Raw genomic sequence first — 20,788 nt, forward strand, 5'->3', positions numbered from 1 at the left:
GATCCCGCAATTTCACTTCTGGGTATATATCCAAAGGTAATGAAATTACTGTCTTGGAAAGATATTTGCACTCCCATGTTTATTTCAGCATTCTCACAACAGACAAAATATGGAAACAACCGAAGTGTCCGTTGACAGATGAATGAAGAAGTTGTGATGTATATATCACACAATGGGATAGAAATTAGCCATGAGAAATAAGGGAAACCTGCCATTTTCAACAATACGGATGAACCTTGAGAGTGTTATGCTAAGTGAAGCAAGTCAAGCAGAGAAAGACAAATTCTGTCTGATCTCACCTGTATATGGAAACTAAAAAAAGCCAAACTCATCAGAGAATAGAATGGTGGTTTCCAGGGTTAGAGGTTGAGAGGTGGAGGAAATGGGTGAAGGTGGTCAAAGGGTACAAACTTCCAGTTACAAGATAAATAAGTTCCGGAGATATAATTTACAACATGATGACTATAGTTAACAATACTCTATAATATATTTGAAAGTTGCTAAAAGAGTAAGTTCTACCACACACACACACACACACACACACACACACACAACTGTAACTATATGAGGTGATAGAAGTGTTAACTAACTTTATTGTTGTAGTCATTTTACAATATATGCATCTATCAAATCATTACTTTGTACACTTTAAATTTGCACAATATTATATGTCAATTATATCTCAATAAATCTGGAGGAAAAAGAATAGAAAATACTAAACCTTAAAATATCAAAAATAAAAAAAACTTTTAAAGTGTGACAAGCATAGAAAAAGAAGGAAAACAAAAGTTATTTTCATGAAATGTCTGTGATATGGTTCCAAAATCTTAAAGAGATTGCACAAAAGTGGAATATTTTTTATTCTATTTCTATCCAGCCCTTTGTTTATCAATAAGAATATATCCAGCAAAATATTAATGATTTTTTACAAAAATGATTTAAAATCATTCCAGAAATAATTCAATAATAGGAAATCTATTCCTATAATTCATCTATTAACTTGCCTAGAAAATCAAATAATTCTTGCCATAGGTGGAAAAAAAAGTTGACAAAACTTGACACAGTTCTGATTTACAAAAGAAAATACTAAGTGTAATAGTAGTTAAGTAATTGATATTTTCTTCACATGGCTCATAAACAAGCAAGTTAATTAATGAATAAAATTTAGTTATTTCAACCAAATTTAAAAATAAAAGATGAAGACAACTATCTTCACTATTATTAAATAAGTCTGAATTTATCAGAAGTAAAATTAGACAAGAGAAGGTGACCAGTGACATAAGAATTAGAAAGGGAGATGTAATTTATTTCTAGTATCAGTTTAATGAACACGTGTCTGGATGACTACTGTAAAGCATAGGATAATATGGACAAATATCAGGATATGAAATTGAAATTGAATGATAATTAGGATTTATGTATACAAACAATGACCAATAGAAGAGAAAAGGAAGAGGGAACCCATTTATAAGGCCAACAAAAAAGCAAATCAGTTGGCTGAAATTTAACAACAAATATGTAAAACCCATATAAGAAACATTTGGTAAGCATTCCAAAAGACACATAGATGATTTTTTTTTTCTTCAAAGATTTTATTTATTTATTTGAGAGAGAGAATGAGACAGAGAGAACATGAGAGGAGGGAGGGTCAGAGGGAGAAGCAGACTCCCCGCCGAGCAGGGAGCCCGAACGGGACTCGATCCTGGGACCCCAGGATCATGACCCGAGCCGAAGGCAGTCACTTAACCAACTGAGCCACCCAGGCGCCCCCACATAGATGATTTTTAAAAGTAAAATAATAATATATTCTTGGAATGGTGACAGTTAAAATGAGAGTTTAAACCAAACATTTGCACTTAACTGTATGCCAATGCAAATAACACTAGTTCTTTTCCTTCTCAAAAGCTAGTTAAGATTATTTCAAAATTCCTATAACACCATAAGCAAGCAGGAGAGGCCAAAGGTACCCAGGACTTGCATGCCATTCCCTGAAGACAAAGCAAAGTTCAGCAAACTCAGGACCACACACTTCTCTGTGACAACAGAGACAGTTTGCACCAAAATATTCAAAGATTTTTAACTTGCAAAACAAACAAAATCTATCAAGTTGAAATAATGTCACAGCAGTGCCCTCAAGAAAGTTGAGTGAGAGAATGCTCACAGGAAACACCAGGTCACCAAGCAAATAGCGGGAGTTGGGCAGACTTGTTTCTTTCTTTTCCCTACCTACGACTTTTCATATTAAAATCCTGGAAATTATGGGGTGGTCATTATTCCTAGGAATGTGAATTTCTTTATATAGTGGATTTAATATACATAGGGTCTTCTCTGGTTCGGTTACATATTTGGTGATTTCAGCAAAATCCTTAATCTTTCTGAATTTTGATGGCTCCAATGTAAAAGATAATGATCATTCTTGGCTTGTGTATTGGATTACTAATAATGTCTGCATCGTACCTACCAAAGCTCTTGGTAGTTGTTTAGTAAGAGTAACTATTTAATAAGTTAATAGCAAAGATGGTACAATTAGCAAGGGTGTTAGCTGCAGAATCACTGAAGAGAGCTAGACCAGAGCTGCTTGATGGAGCACAAACTGAATATGAGTGACAATGTAATCATGTTACTTTTAGAGTTAAAATTATTAGATAATGCATTTTAAAAGCCCACAAAAGGAAAATGGAAGAGTTAAAATTATTAGATAATGCATTTTAAAAGCCCACAAAAGGAAAATGGAAATCAGAATGAAGAATAAAAACTAAGTGGTAAGAGTTACTCACTCTGAAAGGGTGTGGAGAACAGCATTTTTAGAAAAGGAATCCCAGAAATTGATTGATGTGCTGGTTACAGAGATATATACATTTGACAAAACAAATCACACTGTATACTTTATGCACTTCCTTTTACCATGTATAAATTAGTTTCTAATCTTTTTTAAAAATGAGATAACCCTATACATCAACAGCATGGTTACAATTTTTTCAAAAGGCAAAAAGAAAATACTAATTGTTGGTAAGAATGAAGAACAATTGGAATCCTAGTAAATGGCTGATGGGATTATTGATTGGCACAAGCACTTGAGAAACTAGATTTTAGTGGTATGTACTAAAGCTAAACAATGCATATCCTATGACCTAGCATTTCCACTCAGGTATGACACACGCATATTTACCAAAAGACATGTAAAAGAATGTTCATAGCAATGTTTATCATAAATAGCCAAAACCAGGATAGTCTACATGTTTATCAACAGCAAAATGGATAAATAAAATGTGATATGTTAATTCAATAGAATCTACATAACTCTGAGAATGAACAAATTATACCTCTATGCAAAAACTTGGGTGAATATAAAAAACATTAGCAAAAGAACCAAAATACAAAAGAGTACACAATGTGTGGTTCATTTATACAAAGTTTAAAATCAGGCAAAGTTAATCTGTAGTGTTAGAAGTCAAGTGGTTACCCTTAGGAGTTGTAGAGACTGGTATGAGGAGAAAGAGGAGTTATGGGTATGTTTTGTTTCTTGATTTGGGTGCTGGTTGCATGGGTAAGTTCATACTGTGAAACTTCAGTAAACTGTAAAATTAGGATTTGTGTATTACTTTGAAAGACAGGTTACACAGAATTTTAAAAACCTTACAGCACTGACCCTAGGGAAATTGCGTGTGAGAAGGAATTAGAAGCCTTATGTGAGGGAAGATTAACAGAGAGATAGATCCAAGTTTTCCAGAAAAAGGATGGGAGGTTGACAATGGGGATTAGAATGTATAACAAATAAAACACTGGGTCCAGAACGGGAACCAGAAATCAAATATATATTAAAAAAATGTGATTAATCTAGCCCCGTTCCAGGCAAGTAAGGTAGAGAAGAAATGTTAAGAAGCTTTAAGAAGCTTTTTGTTGTTTTGTTTTGTTTTGTTTTGTTTCATTTTGTTTCGTCTTGTTTCTTCATGGGCTGGGAAAGGTAGCACTAGTTCTAGGGAATCCATTTAAAATTTTGTGATAGGGAGAGAAAGGGACCAACATGGAACCAGTGTGGTGCTGATGTGTAAAAGGGGGCTCCACTGGCTAAATGGTGCTTAGATTAGTACTGGGCTTTCTGCTCTCTTGATCTGCAGTGTGCTTGGAAAGATGGAAAAAGACTGGTAAAATAAAAAGACACAGACAAATGGGGACATGCCGTTGCTATACCTGTTTAGTTCTACTACAGCATTCAGGCCCTCATCCTTCCTATAGCTGTAGCAAAGGCGAGTCCCAAATTCTGTCCACATTAGAGCTATCTACTTGCCAGTCAGCAGATCTCTCGGAGGCTGGGGAGAGATCAAGCTCAGTGCAATTTGAAGGTGCCCTGCAGAACACTGGGCTTGAGCAAGATTAATTAGAGATTCACTCCTGTATATGAATAGCAATGATTGTCATATTTCCAGACAGGCCTGTTCCATTAGGTGTTAAAAGCATATTTAAAATTGAATTGATGAATTTTATTTGCTTCATCCATAAAATTTAAGATCTCACTGATAAATAAAACAGGATTTTTAACCAGTACAGTTAGATATTTCCTTCTAACTTATTTGTTTCCTTCAATATAGAAATTTGGAATTTTTCGTTATCACACTTAAACATGCTATTTTTCTAGTTGATTTTTCCCAGAAAACAAAAGATTAAACATGGAGATGGAAACTCTCCTGCAATTTGATGTTATTAAATATCCTGTGTTCTCCTATGTTTGATAATAATATCAAATGTAAGGTACCTGACCTACTTCACTATCAGTTTATAGCTACCAGGTGTCCCTAATACTTTAAGAATGTAATTTCAGTCAAAAGACAAATTAGATTATACTACTCCCAATACTTCAATTTGAAATAAAATATCCAAGGCAATTATTTGTTGTTCAAGTATGATTAGTAACATGAGGAGTATAAAGGATTAAAGTAAATATGATATCTAATTTCTCAGGATGTGGGATTTCTGAAACTAGATTATGATCCTGTGAAAATGAGAAGACAAGAACATTCTGTTTTACAAAGGCTTTTGCATACATTATATAATCTGTCATGATTCCCTCTGAGAAGGAAGAGTTAGTATACCCCAGAGGCCATTTATTCTTTGCTTATCTATATTGACTACTTAGTAAGCACAGAACCCCGGGCTTTTGTCATTGCGGAGTTCTTACATAGTTTGCTGTAAACAACATCTAACATAAGTACAATTCTTTATAATTGACATAGCATATCCATATATCATATGATCATCCTAAAGAGTACAGTGAAATAATTACCCCCTTTTAAAAAGGTAGAAATGTTGTGACTCAGAGTTTAAATCACTTGCCTGAAATTACACAGCAAATGGAACTTGAACCCAGAACCTCATGTGCTTTCCAAGAACCTTCACCATCTTACTTTTTGTATCCCCTTATTTAAGGAACAGAGACTGTTATCTCACTCAATACCTGCAAAGTTGGTATGTGATGCATCTATGGGCAGAAGTAATTATTAAAGGACACATTGCAAATGTCTTGTAAAATAACATCTAAATTTAAATCAAAATATGTCATTGGGGCACCTGGGTGGCTCAGTCGTTAAGCGGCTGCCTTCGGCTCAGGTCATGATCCCAGAGTCCTGGGATCGAGCCCCGCATCGGGCTCCCTGCTTGGAGGGAGGCCTCCTTCTCCCTCTCCCATTCCCCCTGCTTGTGTTCCCTCTCTCGCTGTGTCTCTATCAAATAAATAAATAAAATCTTTAAAAAAAATAAAAAATAAATAAAAATATGTCGTTGAAGCATATGAAATTTGGAACCCAGAGAAAAAGAAAATATAGTTAAGTGACATTATAATGAATATAAAAACACAACATTTTACTTTTAAAATTCTAATTACCGTATTTTTAAAGGCATATACAAATTTGAATTATCTTGCGTATCTTTTATTTACATATGCATGGTAAGTTCAATATCTTCCCTCTAGACAACTCTATGAAGAAATTTAAAAGTTTAAGTGATGGAAAATTGGATGAAGAATATTCCAAAAACCAGAAAAGAAAAAAAATATATACAAATTCTGCTTGTGAAAGGGAAGATTAAGGTCACATTACAGTGAGGATATTCCTGCTTCTATGGCTTGCCACAGATCTTTCTACTTGTTCTTATGGATGTCTAAACTGTTTTTCCCCCAGAGATCCCAATGGCTCTCACACTCACTGCCCTCAGGTCTTCATTTGAATGTCACCCTTTGAGACCTTCCCTGACCACTGGAGTTAAAAGTATAACCCTCCTCCCAAAACTACCTATTCTTATTTTACTACATAGCATATATCACAGTTTAACATCTTATATTTTATTTATTTACTGTCTGTATCCTCTTACTAAAATGTAAGCTCCAAGAGGAGTAGAGATTTTGATCTGTTTTGCAAAATGTACCTAGAAAAGTGGCAGGTACCGGGTTGGTGTTCAATAAATACTTTTTTTTTTTTTACACAAAGAAAGCATAGTAGAAGAAAGGAAGGAAGGGAGAGGAAGGGAGGGAGGGAGAGAAGAGGGGAAGGAGAAAGAAAGGAAAATAAAGAGTGCGAGGGAGGAAGGCTGAAAGGTATGTAAAAGGACAATATTTTGCATATTATCTTTGTGAGAAAGTACCATTGGTAATATCAACGGTTAATTTTTGCTGTTAATTAATATCCCTGGTACTTACTACTGATAAATCTAGAGGAAAAAAACCTTCAGGAGAGAAGAAAATAGAAAAATGAAGGAAGGTTCATGAGGATCATAAAGATAAACAACCATGCAGAGCTGTTTGTATTATTTTATTTGATCCTCGTAGGAATATGTGAGGCAAGGAAACTTGAGGATTGCCGAAGGATACAGAGAAATTAAGCTGGAGATGAGATGTGCTAGTCTAAGCACCCAGAGGAGCCTAAGATGGAGAGATAGTGAGAGATGGGGGAGGGTGTAAACTCAGGTTTCCAGTGCCCAATCCTAGGCTTTTTAAAGTTTTCTGCCGACAAAGAAAAGAATGAGGAATGATGGAGGGAAAAGAAATCATGTATCACTTCAAAATGTTTGCCAGGTATTTTTTGGCAGCGCCACAATTCATCCTAGTAAAGGCACTTTCATTTATATTTGAAGGTTGATTTACTCATTGAAAACCCATTGCCTAAATAGGCACAAGATTATTTGCCTTGAAGCACTAGCATGCATAATAATACCACCATTACATTTTTAAGGACTTTATCCAAAAAGAATGATCTTGTATGAGGGTATTATATATAATGAGTATATTTACTTCAGCCTGGCATGTGCAGTGGGACGGAAACCATTTGCTGTTTTGCCAACAAGAATAAATGGGATCTCTGGAGACATTAATAAGATAATATTTTAGAGACTTACCTAGAACTTTGCTGTAGTAAGAATTCCATTCTCCCCAGTAGGACTGAAATATGTAGTCTTGCAGAGGATAAGAGATAGCATTTTTAACCCTCTCACCAAAGGTCATCTTGTCAGTGAGCTCTGACAAAGCTGCAGGTACATAAGAGGCAGGTGCTGGGATTTTCCCACAGTGTCTCTCAACCGTGGAGGCTGGAGAGAACCTCAATGTGTACACAAATGGAATTCCTAATTTCAGAGCAACGAGGTCCCCACAGATAGTTACTGGGTCTGCTACTAACACATCAAAACCACCTTTCTGAAGTCTTGCCATTAACTTGGGGTTGTTTAATACTCCATCACAGATTTGTATATTGATTCGAAAAAAAGTATCTAGAAGTTTTCCTAGTTCTTTATAGAAAGTCCAGAGTGTGAGAAGAGTTGGTCTGTGGTCTAGCCACAGCTTTATCATGTGTTCAATTAAGGATTCTATATTGCTGTTCAAATAGGAGACAGGTATCACCTCAAAATTCACAGAAGAATCAGGATTAGAGTTGATGAATAGAGCTGTTGATGAAGCCAGGACAGTCACATTGTGATTTCTTTGAATCAGCTCCTCTAGAATGATCTTAATATTTAACCAATGGCTACCATCCGTTGGCCAAACGAGCACATTTCCACTTAGAACAATTTCAGTCAAAGTCAAATTAAAAACCAGCAGCTGGACAAACTTCTTAGGCATGGTGATATCCATTCTGAAAACCATCCTACTGTAGATCTTTTAAGATAAAAAGAAATTTTCAAAGTATATTTAGGTAGATTATTTTTTCAAATAATGTTTAATGTGATAGGTATACTCATTCATAGGTCAATTGATCTATAGATTAAAAGGAAAATGATATAATTCAAACCGTTATATGTAATAATATTATTATTCTAGCAACAGAAATAAATCAAGTCCTATTTGAAAGTAAAAGAAGAAGTCAAGTTATAAGCCTGGGGTCTGCGTACTCTGTGATAATAATTATAAAATGTGTCTTTAATTTATCTTTCCTAAAGTTAGGTTAAACAAAAAATAATAATTCTTACTGCTAAAGCCACTTTCTCAAAACTTACAGTAACTTCAAGTTAGATATCTATTACGAGGCATTTTTACATACATTGTCTAATTCAGTCCCTTCCAGAGTCGTGTGGCATAAATTACTTGCTACATTTCATAGATAATGAAATTAATGTTGAGTTGCATACCTAAAAACATATGACAAAGTAGGGCAACTGGGACTATTATCATAACATCATTTGAGAAATTGCTGGATTTCCACGGTATTATGCCTCATCTTTGTAAGTTTTAGAGACTTTGGCAATGCACAATGACCAGCATTATTATTACTTCTCTATGGCTCATATTTAGGAAGAAAAACTAAAAACAACCTTCACTTAGAAAAGGTTTTCTCAAAGATTTCAAGATGTTTTAGATTAATTGGGTTATAGAGTAAATTATTACACATTTGTCAGAGGAGAGTTTTCTTCTCTGATAAAGCATACTGATAATCATCTTGTTGCACAGAATTTTTCACTTTCTTTCATACGACATCTTCATATACAAATCAAGAAGATAGGGCCTAGCACCTCAAGAAGTCACACGCTTTTTCACTCAGAATTGTGTAGTAGCTTAAATTGGGTGGACACTAGAGTTCAATAGCCCCAGATTCAAAAACTGTTCTTTTACAAGCTTTGTAACCCTGGAAAACTACCTAGACCCTTTCAGCCTTGGTTTTCTCATGCATAAATGAGAGATAGTGATGTTAATTTGTTATATTACTTTGTGGATTAGCAATAATATCTGCAAAGTTGCTTTGTAAACTGCTTGGTTCAAAGCAAAAGTTTGGTAATGTTTGTAGATTAATAAATTTGCCTGAAGATTGATTGGTAAACCAATGGGCTAGCTACAGAATGACCAGCTAGACGTAGATATACTGATATCTGTCCGTTGAGATTCTTAGTAAATGCCAAACTATACAAGGGTAACCATATATTGATGCTATTTTAAAAGCTAAAATCATTAGAAGTTGCCATTAAAAAGAGAAAATAAAAACAAATAATGTGATTAAAAGGATAGAAACCAGGAATTGAGAATGGAAATTAAGTGGTTTGTTTTCTTTTCATGCTCTGTTGCCTTTAAACTGACTAATTACAGGCTTTGGGGTAACAGAAAGACCAGAAAGACAGAGAAAGGGGAAGAAGAGAGGGAGAAGTGATGCTTTTAGAATTATTGTATTTGTGTTCTTTCAAGAGTCAGCCTCAATTTGAATATAATGTCTGTACTTTTAAAATTAATTAGATTTTGAAGCACAACAGCAAGAGAAGAGTATCAGTAACCCCAATGACCATTAAAATAGGCCTAGTGAAAAGAATTTGATGTATCTTCATAATTCTGTTGCTGTCATGACCTTCCAATAGAGAGGGGACAAAACACAACAACATATAAAGCATAACCAAAAGTTTATCTATAAAATACTTAGATTTGTCCAATTATTGAGGTCCATGTAAGTAGAATATAATAATTAATTAGGGATCGTTCATTAGCAACAGTTATATTAGCACTTAAAAGCTTATCAAAATATATCCCCAAATCAAATACACCACTTACCCTGAATAAAAGAAAAAAGAAGAGTTCAAGGAGTCCATTTGCCACTGTTAAGTGGCCTTTTCAGGACAGTAACATAATTATCTAATTTACTGAAGAGCAATTGCAGATAATAGAATTTATTAATAACTAACATATCTGTTTTTTGTTTTCAAAGTATACTTCAATGTTACAGTGTTTAATTTCACCAGTGTCAATGTAGATGTCTGTTATAGTTATTCCCCAGTTCCCTGTATGCCTGCAATATATCATTGCAAATTCAAACATTTTAAGAAGATAAAAAATAAATTATGTTTGGGGATATATGTAGGTATAATCATAGATTTAAATTTCCACCAATGGGAAAAAATAATAACTCCTGACAAATATTCCGGATTTCGTGACAAAAATGAAGTTCAGTGATTTAAAATGATCACATGTTTGTTTGCTTCATGAGTTCACTAATAGCTTTTCTGAATAAGAACTGAGTAAGAGCATAGTGGGGTTGGCATTCTGGAGAAAGCATGAGTTCAGTTTGGCCAACTCCATCATTTTATATGTAAGAACACAGATCGAGAAAGTTTTAAATAATCTCAAAGTTGTATTGCTAGTAAGTGGCAGATGAGATGAATGCCAAAGTATTCCAGTTCCCAGCCCAATGTTCTTTCTTCTTTCTTCTATTTTTTAAAATGTGAGATACAGTTTATAACAGCAAAAATTAGAAAACCACTACATTTTATAATTATGACTATTTGATAATATGACATCTTAAACATAATTAAAGAGCCCAGAAAATAATATTTTTAAATATGTCTATGAAACATCAATATATGAGTAGCATGGGTGAAAAATAAGTCAGCCAGAGAAAGTTTGCACCAATTAGAATATTGTCCTTATACTTTGAATCAAGTTCTCATTCTTACTCTGCTTGCTTTGAAAGGAAGTACTCCAAATGGTAATAAAATAAAGTTCTCAGAATCATATTTAATAAGATTTGTGTTGTTAAAAAGAGAGGCACAGGCCCAAATGAAGTCTTGTTAATGTCCCACGTCAGTAAACCAAGACTTAATCTAACTGCACCCCACTCTCCCCCAGGCATGTAACCTTTAACCTGCCAACTGGAATTTCCTGGTCAACACTAGGAGGTAATCTGCTGACTTTTCTCTTCCCCTTAGGAAGGAAACTTTGCCTAAAACATTGCATTCTTTGCTAGTAATTCCCTTCAATCCACCCTGTTTAAACCTTTCTTTTCTACAGCTCTCCAGAGTTCCCCTCTACTTGCTAGATGAGATGTGTCCTATCTCTGAACCATTTAATAAAACCAATTAGATATTCAAATTCACTCAGTTGAATTTGTGTTGTTTAACAGTGTATATAACACTTGCTCGAGAATGTGTAGTTCATCTGTATAAAATTAAATTAAGATTAAAGTTCTTTAAAATATGCATAATGCTATTAGTTTGAATTGAGAATGCTTGAAACAATATTTTTGTATGCAAGTTCTTTCTTACAATTTTTCCCCCAACTATATACCCTGAATTAAAGGTCTCCTCTTCCTGTGAGCATTTCAATGAATGGCTAGAATTTAATTGTGCTAATTCATTTCTCATTGTCTCTTGGATTGGAGGTGGTCCCAAAGGCCATAAAGATGTCCCAAAGATGGCTTGGAAACCATCTTTCATACTATTTTTAAAAACTGAGTAATCAACTCCTTAGTAACCTTAGAGTTTTAACTTCACATTAGAGCTTCAACTTTTTTTTTTAGTTCCTTGAATTCATTTAGTTAATGCATTCTTGAAAGCTTAAAATTCGATGTACTTTTTCTTCCCCTTTGTTTTATTGTATATAAACTGAGTCTCTTTCTAGAACTTTTCTTTTAGCTCAGGGTCTTGCATCAAATGCGTCACCACTTTCTTCGTTGTAACCTCAGGTGAGTTACTCACCCTCCTCATTACAAAATGGTGGAGAATCCTGGTGCTTATTTCTTATAGTTGTGAGGACTGAATGAAAAAAAATGCGTGTACATTATTCGGAACAGCATCCACGCTCAATAAATGTTAGCTATATATGATAATGTAGGGAGAGAATCTGACTTTAAAAACTACCAGTTTAACCAGATCTCATCACCTAGACCCACCTCTTCCACTTCCCAGATAATGGTCCTCTGGGGTGTCTGAGCTTTGGGGCAGGTCTTCCCAAACACCACAAGTTCCTTTACAGGTATCAGTCAGGCTCAGTCTTGAGGCACATCACGAATGATATGTTACTAACAATATATTCAGTACCAGAGTTCCCAAGTGACTTATTTTAAGGAATATACACATAGAAAACTCAAGATTATATCCATAAAAATGATCATCTCCATTCCCTTTCATTGAGTGGGAGCAAAGAGTGACAGTGCCCTTGAAATTGTGCATGTCCCATAGCAAATTCCATCTTGGATGTCTGGCTTATGGCTGTCATTCCATTCATGGGTCATTATGAAAAAGGGGATGCTAATAGAAGTCATTTGAAAGATTCTAACCAAACAAAATTAATTTACATTAAAAAATAGAGGAAGAAAGGAGGAAGAAAGGAGAGAGGGAAGCAAGAAAAAGACTGGGAAGAAAGAGAGAAAAAAAAAAAGTTCCAAACCAACATGTAGTACTCTTCAGGGAAAGAACCCTGATACATTTTTCTCTCCTTTAAGATGACTATTGGAATTCAAGCATTTTGGAGATATACACGTTCACATTTGTTACATTTCTAACACTTCATTTTACATTAATTACCTGTGCTCGGTGTTTAGTTCATGTAAAGATCTGAATATTATAGTCATAATTTTTTTTGAAGATCTGTTGTTTGTTCTATTATACTTACAGGAAAGTCTGCTGTTATAGATGGCATTAGTTCTTAGAGATTAATCACCTAATTATTCATGTATAATAATACATTATGTATTCATATAAATCTAACATATAAAGATTATTCACACAAAAAAGCTATTTGTTTCTATACAGGCCGAAAGGTATAACTGTTGGTAGCAATAGGTAATGTTTATGGATTATAAATATTTTTACTGGCATTAAAATGCTACATTATTTTTTTCTTAAACATTCCCCCAATTTTGGTGGGGTTTTTTGTTGTTAATACGTACATAAAAACAAAATTTACCTGGCTCAACTTTAAATAAATACATTTGAAATCTGTAGAAGCCTTTTCTTTCAGTTAAACATGGCATTTTAAGTTCTCTTAGGACCAGATACCTATCCTCAGGCAACTCGCGCAGGCAACAGTCATATGGAAACCTTTGCCTAAAGAAACAGCAAGTTACCTAGTGATAACACAAGCCAATTAAACTCCAGTTAGCAAATTTAATATAAATAAGAAATAGAACAGCAGACTTCATAAGCTAAATCCACTGAAAGGAAGAGGAAAAGTACTGGAGAAAGTTTAAACTTAAAATATTCTGAATCATTGATAGATTTGCACCTGAAGTTTTAAAAAGAGAGAAAATTTTTTCTAGCAGTTTTGGTGTCAGACTTTCATTTGAAAACTATTTTCTCCTACTAGTCACTATATAATTTTATTTTAACAACTGATATTTCCCAGCCGCAATAATCTCATCTGTGATAGTAGTTTTTTCTTCACAAATTCATTGCAAAGATTAAGAGATATAACATGTGAAGGACTTATTATAGTGTCTAGTACACAGGAAGAAATCAACAAATATTAACTATTATTGCTATCATGATTTTGAACCATGAGTTTGAACCAAATACTCATATGCTGAAATAAAAGAAGTTATTTAAACATTATAATATCTGACCTAGCAATTAGCAGAGATTAAGGACTCACTCTGAGGTTATTGCATTCCACTGCAGAGCAGAAAAGTAATCTTACAGAAAGTTGTCCCATTTATTTACTCAGGTGTGATAATTTGAGACTTGTGGATATGGGCTCATTGCAATGACTTTGTTTAGAGCATTTAAATTAAAGTAAAAAAAAATCAAATTACACATTGGAAAGAAGTGATTTTTATGAGTCAGTTCCATTTATCATTCCCATTTGTCATTTTACATGTACAAAGGCTTGCACAAAAATGAATTACTCTGTCATTTAAGTACTTTTATTTCTTACCCGGTCTTTTGAATATGGGTGTTCATATGAAGTCCCTGGACATCAATAAGAATATCGTTCATAAAGACAAACTTAAATAGTCATTTTAAGTCAAAAGAGTGTAATTTGATTAGAAACATGATATTATCAAAATCAGAGGATAAGAACATTTTTATAAATCTGCATTACATTCCCACGAACAAATTGTTAAGAAAGATTAGTTTCATGCCTTATGACTGGGAAAATTGTGTGGTTTTATTACCAGTATTCACTTACAAGCACAATACAATGGAATACGTGATTCTGAGACTGCCAGCATGAGGAAGGTTTATCTGGCTAATAATCTCACCAATATGAATAAGAAGCATTGTGATCATAATTGTTATTCCAAGACTGAGAACAAGTCGTTGATAAAAACATAAGTAATGAGATAAAAACGTAAACCTATACCGTGACTAAGGCACTATGTACACACTCCTCAATTTCATTAACTGAGATTCTGCACATATTCAGATGTGTTTGTTTACTACATGCATGAGCAGATTAAAGAGATTTTGCAGATCCTGACAGCTTGATTGCCTCATAAAATTGCCATTTCTTCATCCTTTTTCTTCATTTTTAAAGATCCAGTTTTAGCCCTACAATATTGACCATTCACTTCTATCTTCATAGGGTAGTTTATAATCAACATAGTAGATATGCTTATTTTCTCTGAATAACAGAATAGCTCAGTTTTCATTTATATCCCAGGAGACAAACATCTATTTTTGAATTTGGGGACAACTATTTAGCATACCCAGAGGAGATGATAAACCAATTGTAATTAACGCTTCTCTTAACAATCCTTGCCAAAGAACCCACACTTATATGGTCAATTAATTCATTACAAAGAAGCCGAGAACACACAATGGGGAAAGGACAGCCTCTTTAATAAGTGGAAAACTGGGCAACTACATGCAGAAGAATGAAACTGGATCACTTTCTTACACCATACACAAAAACTAACTGAAAATGATTTAAAGACTTGATCAATAAGACCTGAAACCATAAGACTCCTAGAATAAAATATAGGTGGTCAGCTCCTTGACATCAGTCTTGGCCATGATTTTTTTGATTTGACACCAAAGGTAACAAAAGAAAAATAAACAAGTGCAACTACATGAAACTAAAAAGCTTCTACACCGCAAAGGAAACCATCAACAAATGAAAAAGCAACTTACCTAATGGGAGAAAATATTTGCAAATCAGACATCTTATAAGAGATTAATATCCAAAATATATAAAAACTCATATAGCTCAATAGCAAAAAAAAAAATGGCTAGAGGATATGAATAGATATTTTTCCAAAGAAAACATACAAATGGCCAACAGGTACATGAATAGGGGCTCAACATCACTCATCATCAGGGAAATGCAAATCAAAACCACAATGAGATATCATCTCACACCTGTTATTTATTGATTGATTTTTTTAAGTTTTTATTTAAATTCTAGTTAGTTAACATATAATGTAATATTGGTTTCAGGAGTAGAGTTTAGTGATTCATCACTTACATATAACACAGTGCTCATCACAAGTGCCCTCCTTAATACCCATCACCCATTTAGCCCATCTTCTGCCTGCCTCCTCTCCAACAACCCTTAGTTTGTACTCTGTAGTTAAGAGTCTCTTATGGGTTGCTTCCTTCTCTTTTTTTCCCTTCGCCTATGTTCATCTGTTTTGTTTCTTAAATTCCACATATGAGTGAAATCATATGGTATTTGTCTTTCTCTGACTGACTTATTTCGCTTACCGTAATACACTCCAGCTCCATCCACGTTGCTGCAAATGGCAAGATTCCATTCTTTTTGATGGCTGAGTAATATATATATATATATATATATATATATATATATATATATATATATGGTGTCAGTGGACATTTGGGCTCTTTCCATAATTTAGCTATTGTTGGTAATGCTGCTAAAAACATCAGAGTACATGTGACCCTTTGAATCAGTATTTTTGAATCCTTTGGGTAAATACCCAGTAGTGCATTTGCTGGGTCATAGGGTAATTCTATTTTTAACATTTTGAGGAAATCCATACTGTTTTCCAGAGTGGCTGTAGGTTTGCATTCCCACCAACAGTGTAAGAAAGTTCCCCTTTCTCTGCATCCTCGCCAACATCTATTGTTTCCTGTGTTGTTAATCACCTCACACCTATTAAAATGGTTATTATCAAAAATACAAGGTATAGCAAGTGTTGGCAAGGATGTAGAAAAAAGGGAACGCTGGTGCACTATTGATGGGAGTATAAATCGGTACAGTCACTATGGAAAACAGTATAGAGATTCCTAAAAAAATTAAAAATAGAACTACCATATGATCCAGTAATTCTACTTCTAGGAAACAAAATCACTATTTCTAAGAGATAGCTACATCCCCATGTTCATTACAGCATTATTTACAATAGCCGAGACATGGAAACCATGTAGGTATCCACTGGTGGATGAATAAATAAAGAAGCTCTGGCATATATATCTACAGTGGAATATTATTTAGCCATAAAAAAGAAGAGAATCCTGCTATTTCTGCTAATGTGGATGGACCCTGAGGGCATTATGCTAAGGGAAATAAGTCAGAGAAAGACAAACACTGTATAATCTCATTTATATGTGGGATATATATTTAAAAAAAGCCCACCCCAACTCATAGATACAGAGAACAGATTGGTGGTTGCTAGAGGTGGGGGATAGGGATGGAGGAAATGGGTGAAGAGGGTCAAAGGCACAAACTTCCAGTTACAAAATAAATAAATCCTGGGGATATAATATATAGCTTGGTGACTATAGTTAATACTGTATTGTATATTCGAAAGTTGCTAAAAGGGTAGCTCATAAAGGTTCTCACCACAGAAAAAATAATTTAACTATGTATGGTCACAAGTGTTAACGAGACTCACTGTGGTGATCATTTTTTGAATATATACATACATAGAATCATTATGTTTTACACCTGAAGCTAATATGTTATATATCAATTATACCCCCCCCAAAAAGAAGCCATCTTAATCTCTTCCTCATGCCTCTTAACATGACTTAACCAATTAGCCATTAGCTTTTATTAGTTTCACATGATGAACAGCTAACACAAATTGAATGGTTTCTAGCTCCTAGACACTATTGTAAAATCTTTTATATGTTAATTAATTTAGTCCTTACAGTAGCTCTGTTAGAGATGGTGTGAATAAGTGCAGGTGTAAAGAGAATTAATTACTTCACCATGGTCACACACTTGTAAGTGGAAATTGTTTATCGAGAGCCTACACTCCTAATTGCCTTACTACGTAGTCTCATCTGCATTATTTTTTTCCATTTATAAGCTACTTCACTAGTACATGCTCTTACCACATCTTTCCTGGAGTTATGCAGAAGCTTATAGTCTAACATCTTTTCACTCTAGGTCCACATCTGTCCAGATATTTTATGTAAGATGCAATCTAGTCATAACACAGCCCTTTAAACTGTTCTCATTTAGTAGACAAAACCCAAAATGCTTAGCATGACATACAAGAGACTTTGAAAATATTTATTTAAATTAATTCATTTTTGCAATCCTGACATCTCCATGTTTCTTTCTCATGCCTCCCCACCTTACCCTTTGACCTTCATAAATAATCATCAGTAATACCCAGCACACATATGCTACTTTCAGATTCCATAACATTGGACACAGTTTCTTTCCCCACACTTGTTTTGCAGGAAAATTCATATTAACTGTTTAAATTTTTTTCTGTGTATCACCTCAACTCTAGTCTCTCAGAATGTCACTCTCTCCTGTTACATACTGCCCATCTCCTTTATACTATCTTTGTTCTTTATACATATTTTCATTACCCACGTTGTTCATACTGCAAGTATTCACTTTCTTGTATGACTTCTCTGCTTGACTGAAATTCTTGAAGCCAGGAACTTGATCTTAGTCTTTGTTGTAACCTCCCTACCTGGGGGGGGGGGGGGTGGCTAGTAAACAGTAGGAAATATATGAACAACGATCAGAGATTGTCCATACGCATGTATGTTTTTAAACACACACACACACACACACACACACACACACACACACATGCCTATATTAGTAATGGACTTATAGGAAACTTAATCTCTTCCAGTTTTCTCTACTCACCACTGAAATTTCTAGGCAATTTCTATTGTCAATGCAATATCTAAATGGGAATTCAGTCCTGATTTTAAACTCTTGCTATACGTTATCCATAAAAGAACTTAGCTGGTATCTTTGAGTCCATAAAATTAGAAAACAACACACTATAGTTACAAAGCATATTTTTTTTATCTTCCTTCCTGCTCTCAAATGATACTAATAGATAGTTATCAATATGTAGGATTGAAAAATAACAGCTACAGGGAAATAAAGAAGTGATACAAAACTCTGTTCAAATTCAGATATTAAAAAAAAAAAATTACATACCCAAAGCTTCACTATAGTAGGAATCCCATGATTTCCAAAGAGTGTCAAACATGTAGTCCTGCAGATGGTAGGAGATGAAATTTCTTACTCTGTCAGTGAAAGACATCTGGTCGGTGAGTTCTGATAACACAGCAGGAACATAGGAAGGAGGGAATGGTACCTTCCCACAATGCTTTTCCACGGTTGAAGCTGGAGAAAACCTCAAGGAGTACATAAATGGAATTCCCAATTTTAAAGCTACTATATCACCACAAGGAAATACTGGATCTGATATCAGGATGTCAAATTTGTTTTTCTTCAGCTTGTCCATCAGCTTTTGGTTTTTGAGAACACCATCACAGATTTCTCTAGACAGTATGTGAAAGTTCTTGATGACTCTGGCTATCTCCTGATAGAATCTCCAAATGGTTGAAGGAGATGGCCTATTTTCCATCCATGTCAAAACAAAGTCCTTGATGACTCCTTCTATTCTTTCTTTGCCAAAGGGCACCTTATATATTTCAAATATTAGAGATGGGTTAGAGGTCGGCGAGATGAAAAGTGCACCAGAGGCAACTAAGACAGTCACGTTATGCTCCTTTTTAATCAACTCATCTATAAGTATCTTAATGTTCAGCCAATGACTCCCTTCCATTGGCCAAATCAGAACATTCCCACCAAGAGTGATTCCTAAAAGACTAATCGTAAGAGATAACAGCAGAATGTTCTTGTTTAACATGATGTAGCTTGATGTAGAAGACTTGATGAGATGTGACATAAATGAATTTCTCTGCTTTTCGAGCAAAAAGGAAAGGCAAATTATTTTTCAGTTTTGATTCAAAACAATTGATACCCTTAAGAGTCTTCCCTCGACCAAATGATACTACTCATGGTGGCACAATATTTTATGATAATTACAGGCTTGGGGTAACATGTGTCTTACTTCTCAACCTGTTCCTTTAGCTGGGTTATGATTCTTACTCTCTGATCATTTTCTTAAACTTGATCCTTCAAACCTTTCATTACATCTCATAATTGTGAAATTCTTACTATTAAATTCCATGAAGCCACTATATATCTCAACTCTACACTCAGGCCTGGGTACTGAAATATCAGATTGGGTCAGAACTTACTCAGAAATGTAGACATGCCAAGGCTATAGATTTTCCAATATTTAATAAATTTAATAAAATATCATTAGCAACAATTAAATATTATTATAGTAGTAACTGGTTCTTTTTTTAAAGATTTTATTTATTTATTTGAGAGAGAGACACACAGAGATAGAGACTGAGGTAGAGAGAGTAGGTGCAGGGAGGAGAGGGAGAGGGGAGGAGAGGGAGAAGCAGGCTCCCCACTGATCAGGGACCCCAATACAGGGCTCAATCCCAGGACCCTGGGATCATGACCTGAGCCAAGACAGATGCTTAATGAACTGAGTCACCCAAGCACCCCTAGTTACTGGTTCTTAATAGATAAGATTATTACAAAGAGAATACTTACAAGAATGTGATGTACAAGCAAATAGAGTAAGTGTAGTGTTTATTACTACTTTAATAATATGTTTAGAAAAATATTTTTTAAATTTTTTAAAATTTTATTTATTTGAGGGGTGGGGAGAGAAAGAGGACGAGCATGGGGGAGGGGTAGAAGGAGAGGGAGAAGCAGACTCCCTGCTGAGCAGGGTACCCTACTTAAGGCTCCATCCCAGGACCCCGAGATCATGACCTGAGCAGAAGGCAGATGCCTAACCTACTGAGCCACCCAGATGCCCCATGTTTAGGAAAATGTTTTGTGTTAGTAATCACTGAGAAAAAATTATAAGTAAATGACTAAACTGTGTATAAGTATACATGCAAGAGATGATGGGTAATGTTACTAGTCAATAGGAGTTCTTTGAAGAGAATTGCTAATTCAACTTTGCTTCTGTGGAAAGTGCTGCTCAAAAGCTAGCTGGCCTGGGTGAGGAATAACTACTATACATTTAAACCAAACCTTTCATAATTGCTAGTATTAATTAAGCACTTGCTGTGTGTCCGACACTGTGCAAAGTGTTTTACATATGTTAATCTCATTTATTTCTCACTAAAAAAAGATTCAATGAAGTAGATCCTACATTCTCACATCAAAGAAGGAACAGAGAAGTTTAGTAATTTGCCAAGTTCATATAGTAGAATAAGAAAAAACTGGTGGTAGTAGCCTTCAGGCTCTTTGGCTCCCAGATCCTACTGTATTAACCACTAGAATACATTGTCC

General features: G+C 34.7%; 1 protein-coding gene across 2 annotated transcripts in view; it reads right to left on the reverse strand.

Annotated features, from left to right (window-relative positions):
* The window catches only part of LOC118525389 (UDP-glucuronosyltransferase 2A2-like), a 45,262-nt gene extending 25,978 nt beyond the window's left edge, over window positions 1–19,284 (reverse strand). For both annotated transcript variants that reach the window (XM_078068742.1, XM_036076110.2), the window contains exons 1-2: window positions 18,556–19,284; window positions 7,384–8,015 (exon numbers count right to left, since the gene is read on the reverse strand). In XM_078068742.1, the coding sequence (XP_077924868.1) occupies window positions 7,384–8,015; window positions 18,556–19,271 (1,348 nt within the window). In that variant the 5' untranslated portion in view covers window positions 19,272–19,284. The remainder of the gene's footprint in view (window positions 1–7,383; window positions 8,016–18,555) is intronic.
* Window positions 19,285–20,788: the final 1,504 nt, after the last annotated feature.

This window comes from Halichoerus grypus, chromosome 3 (assembly GCF_964656455.1).
Source record: "Halichoerus grypus chromosome 3, mHalGry1.hap1.1, whole genome shotgun sequence".
NCBI lineage: Eukaryota > Metazoa > Chordata > Mammalia > Carnivora > Phocidae > Halichoerus > Halichoerus grypus.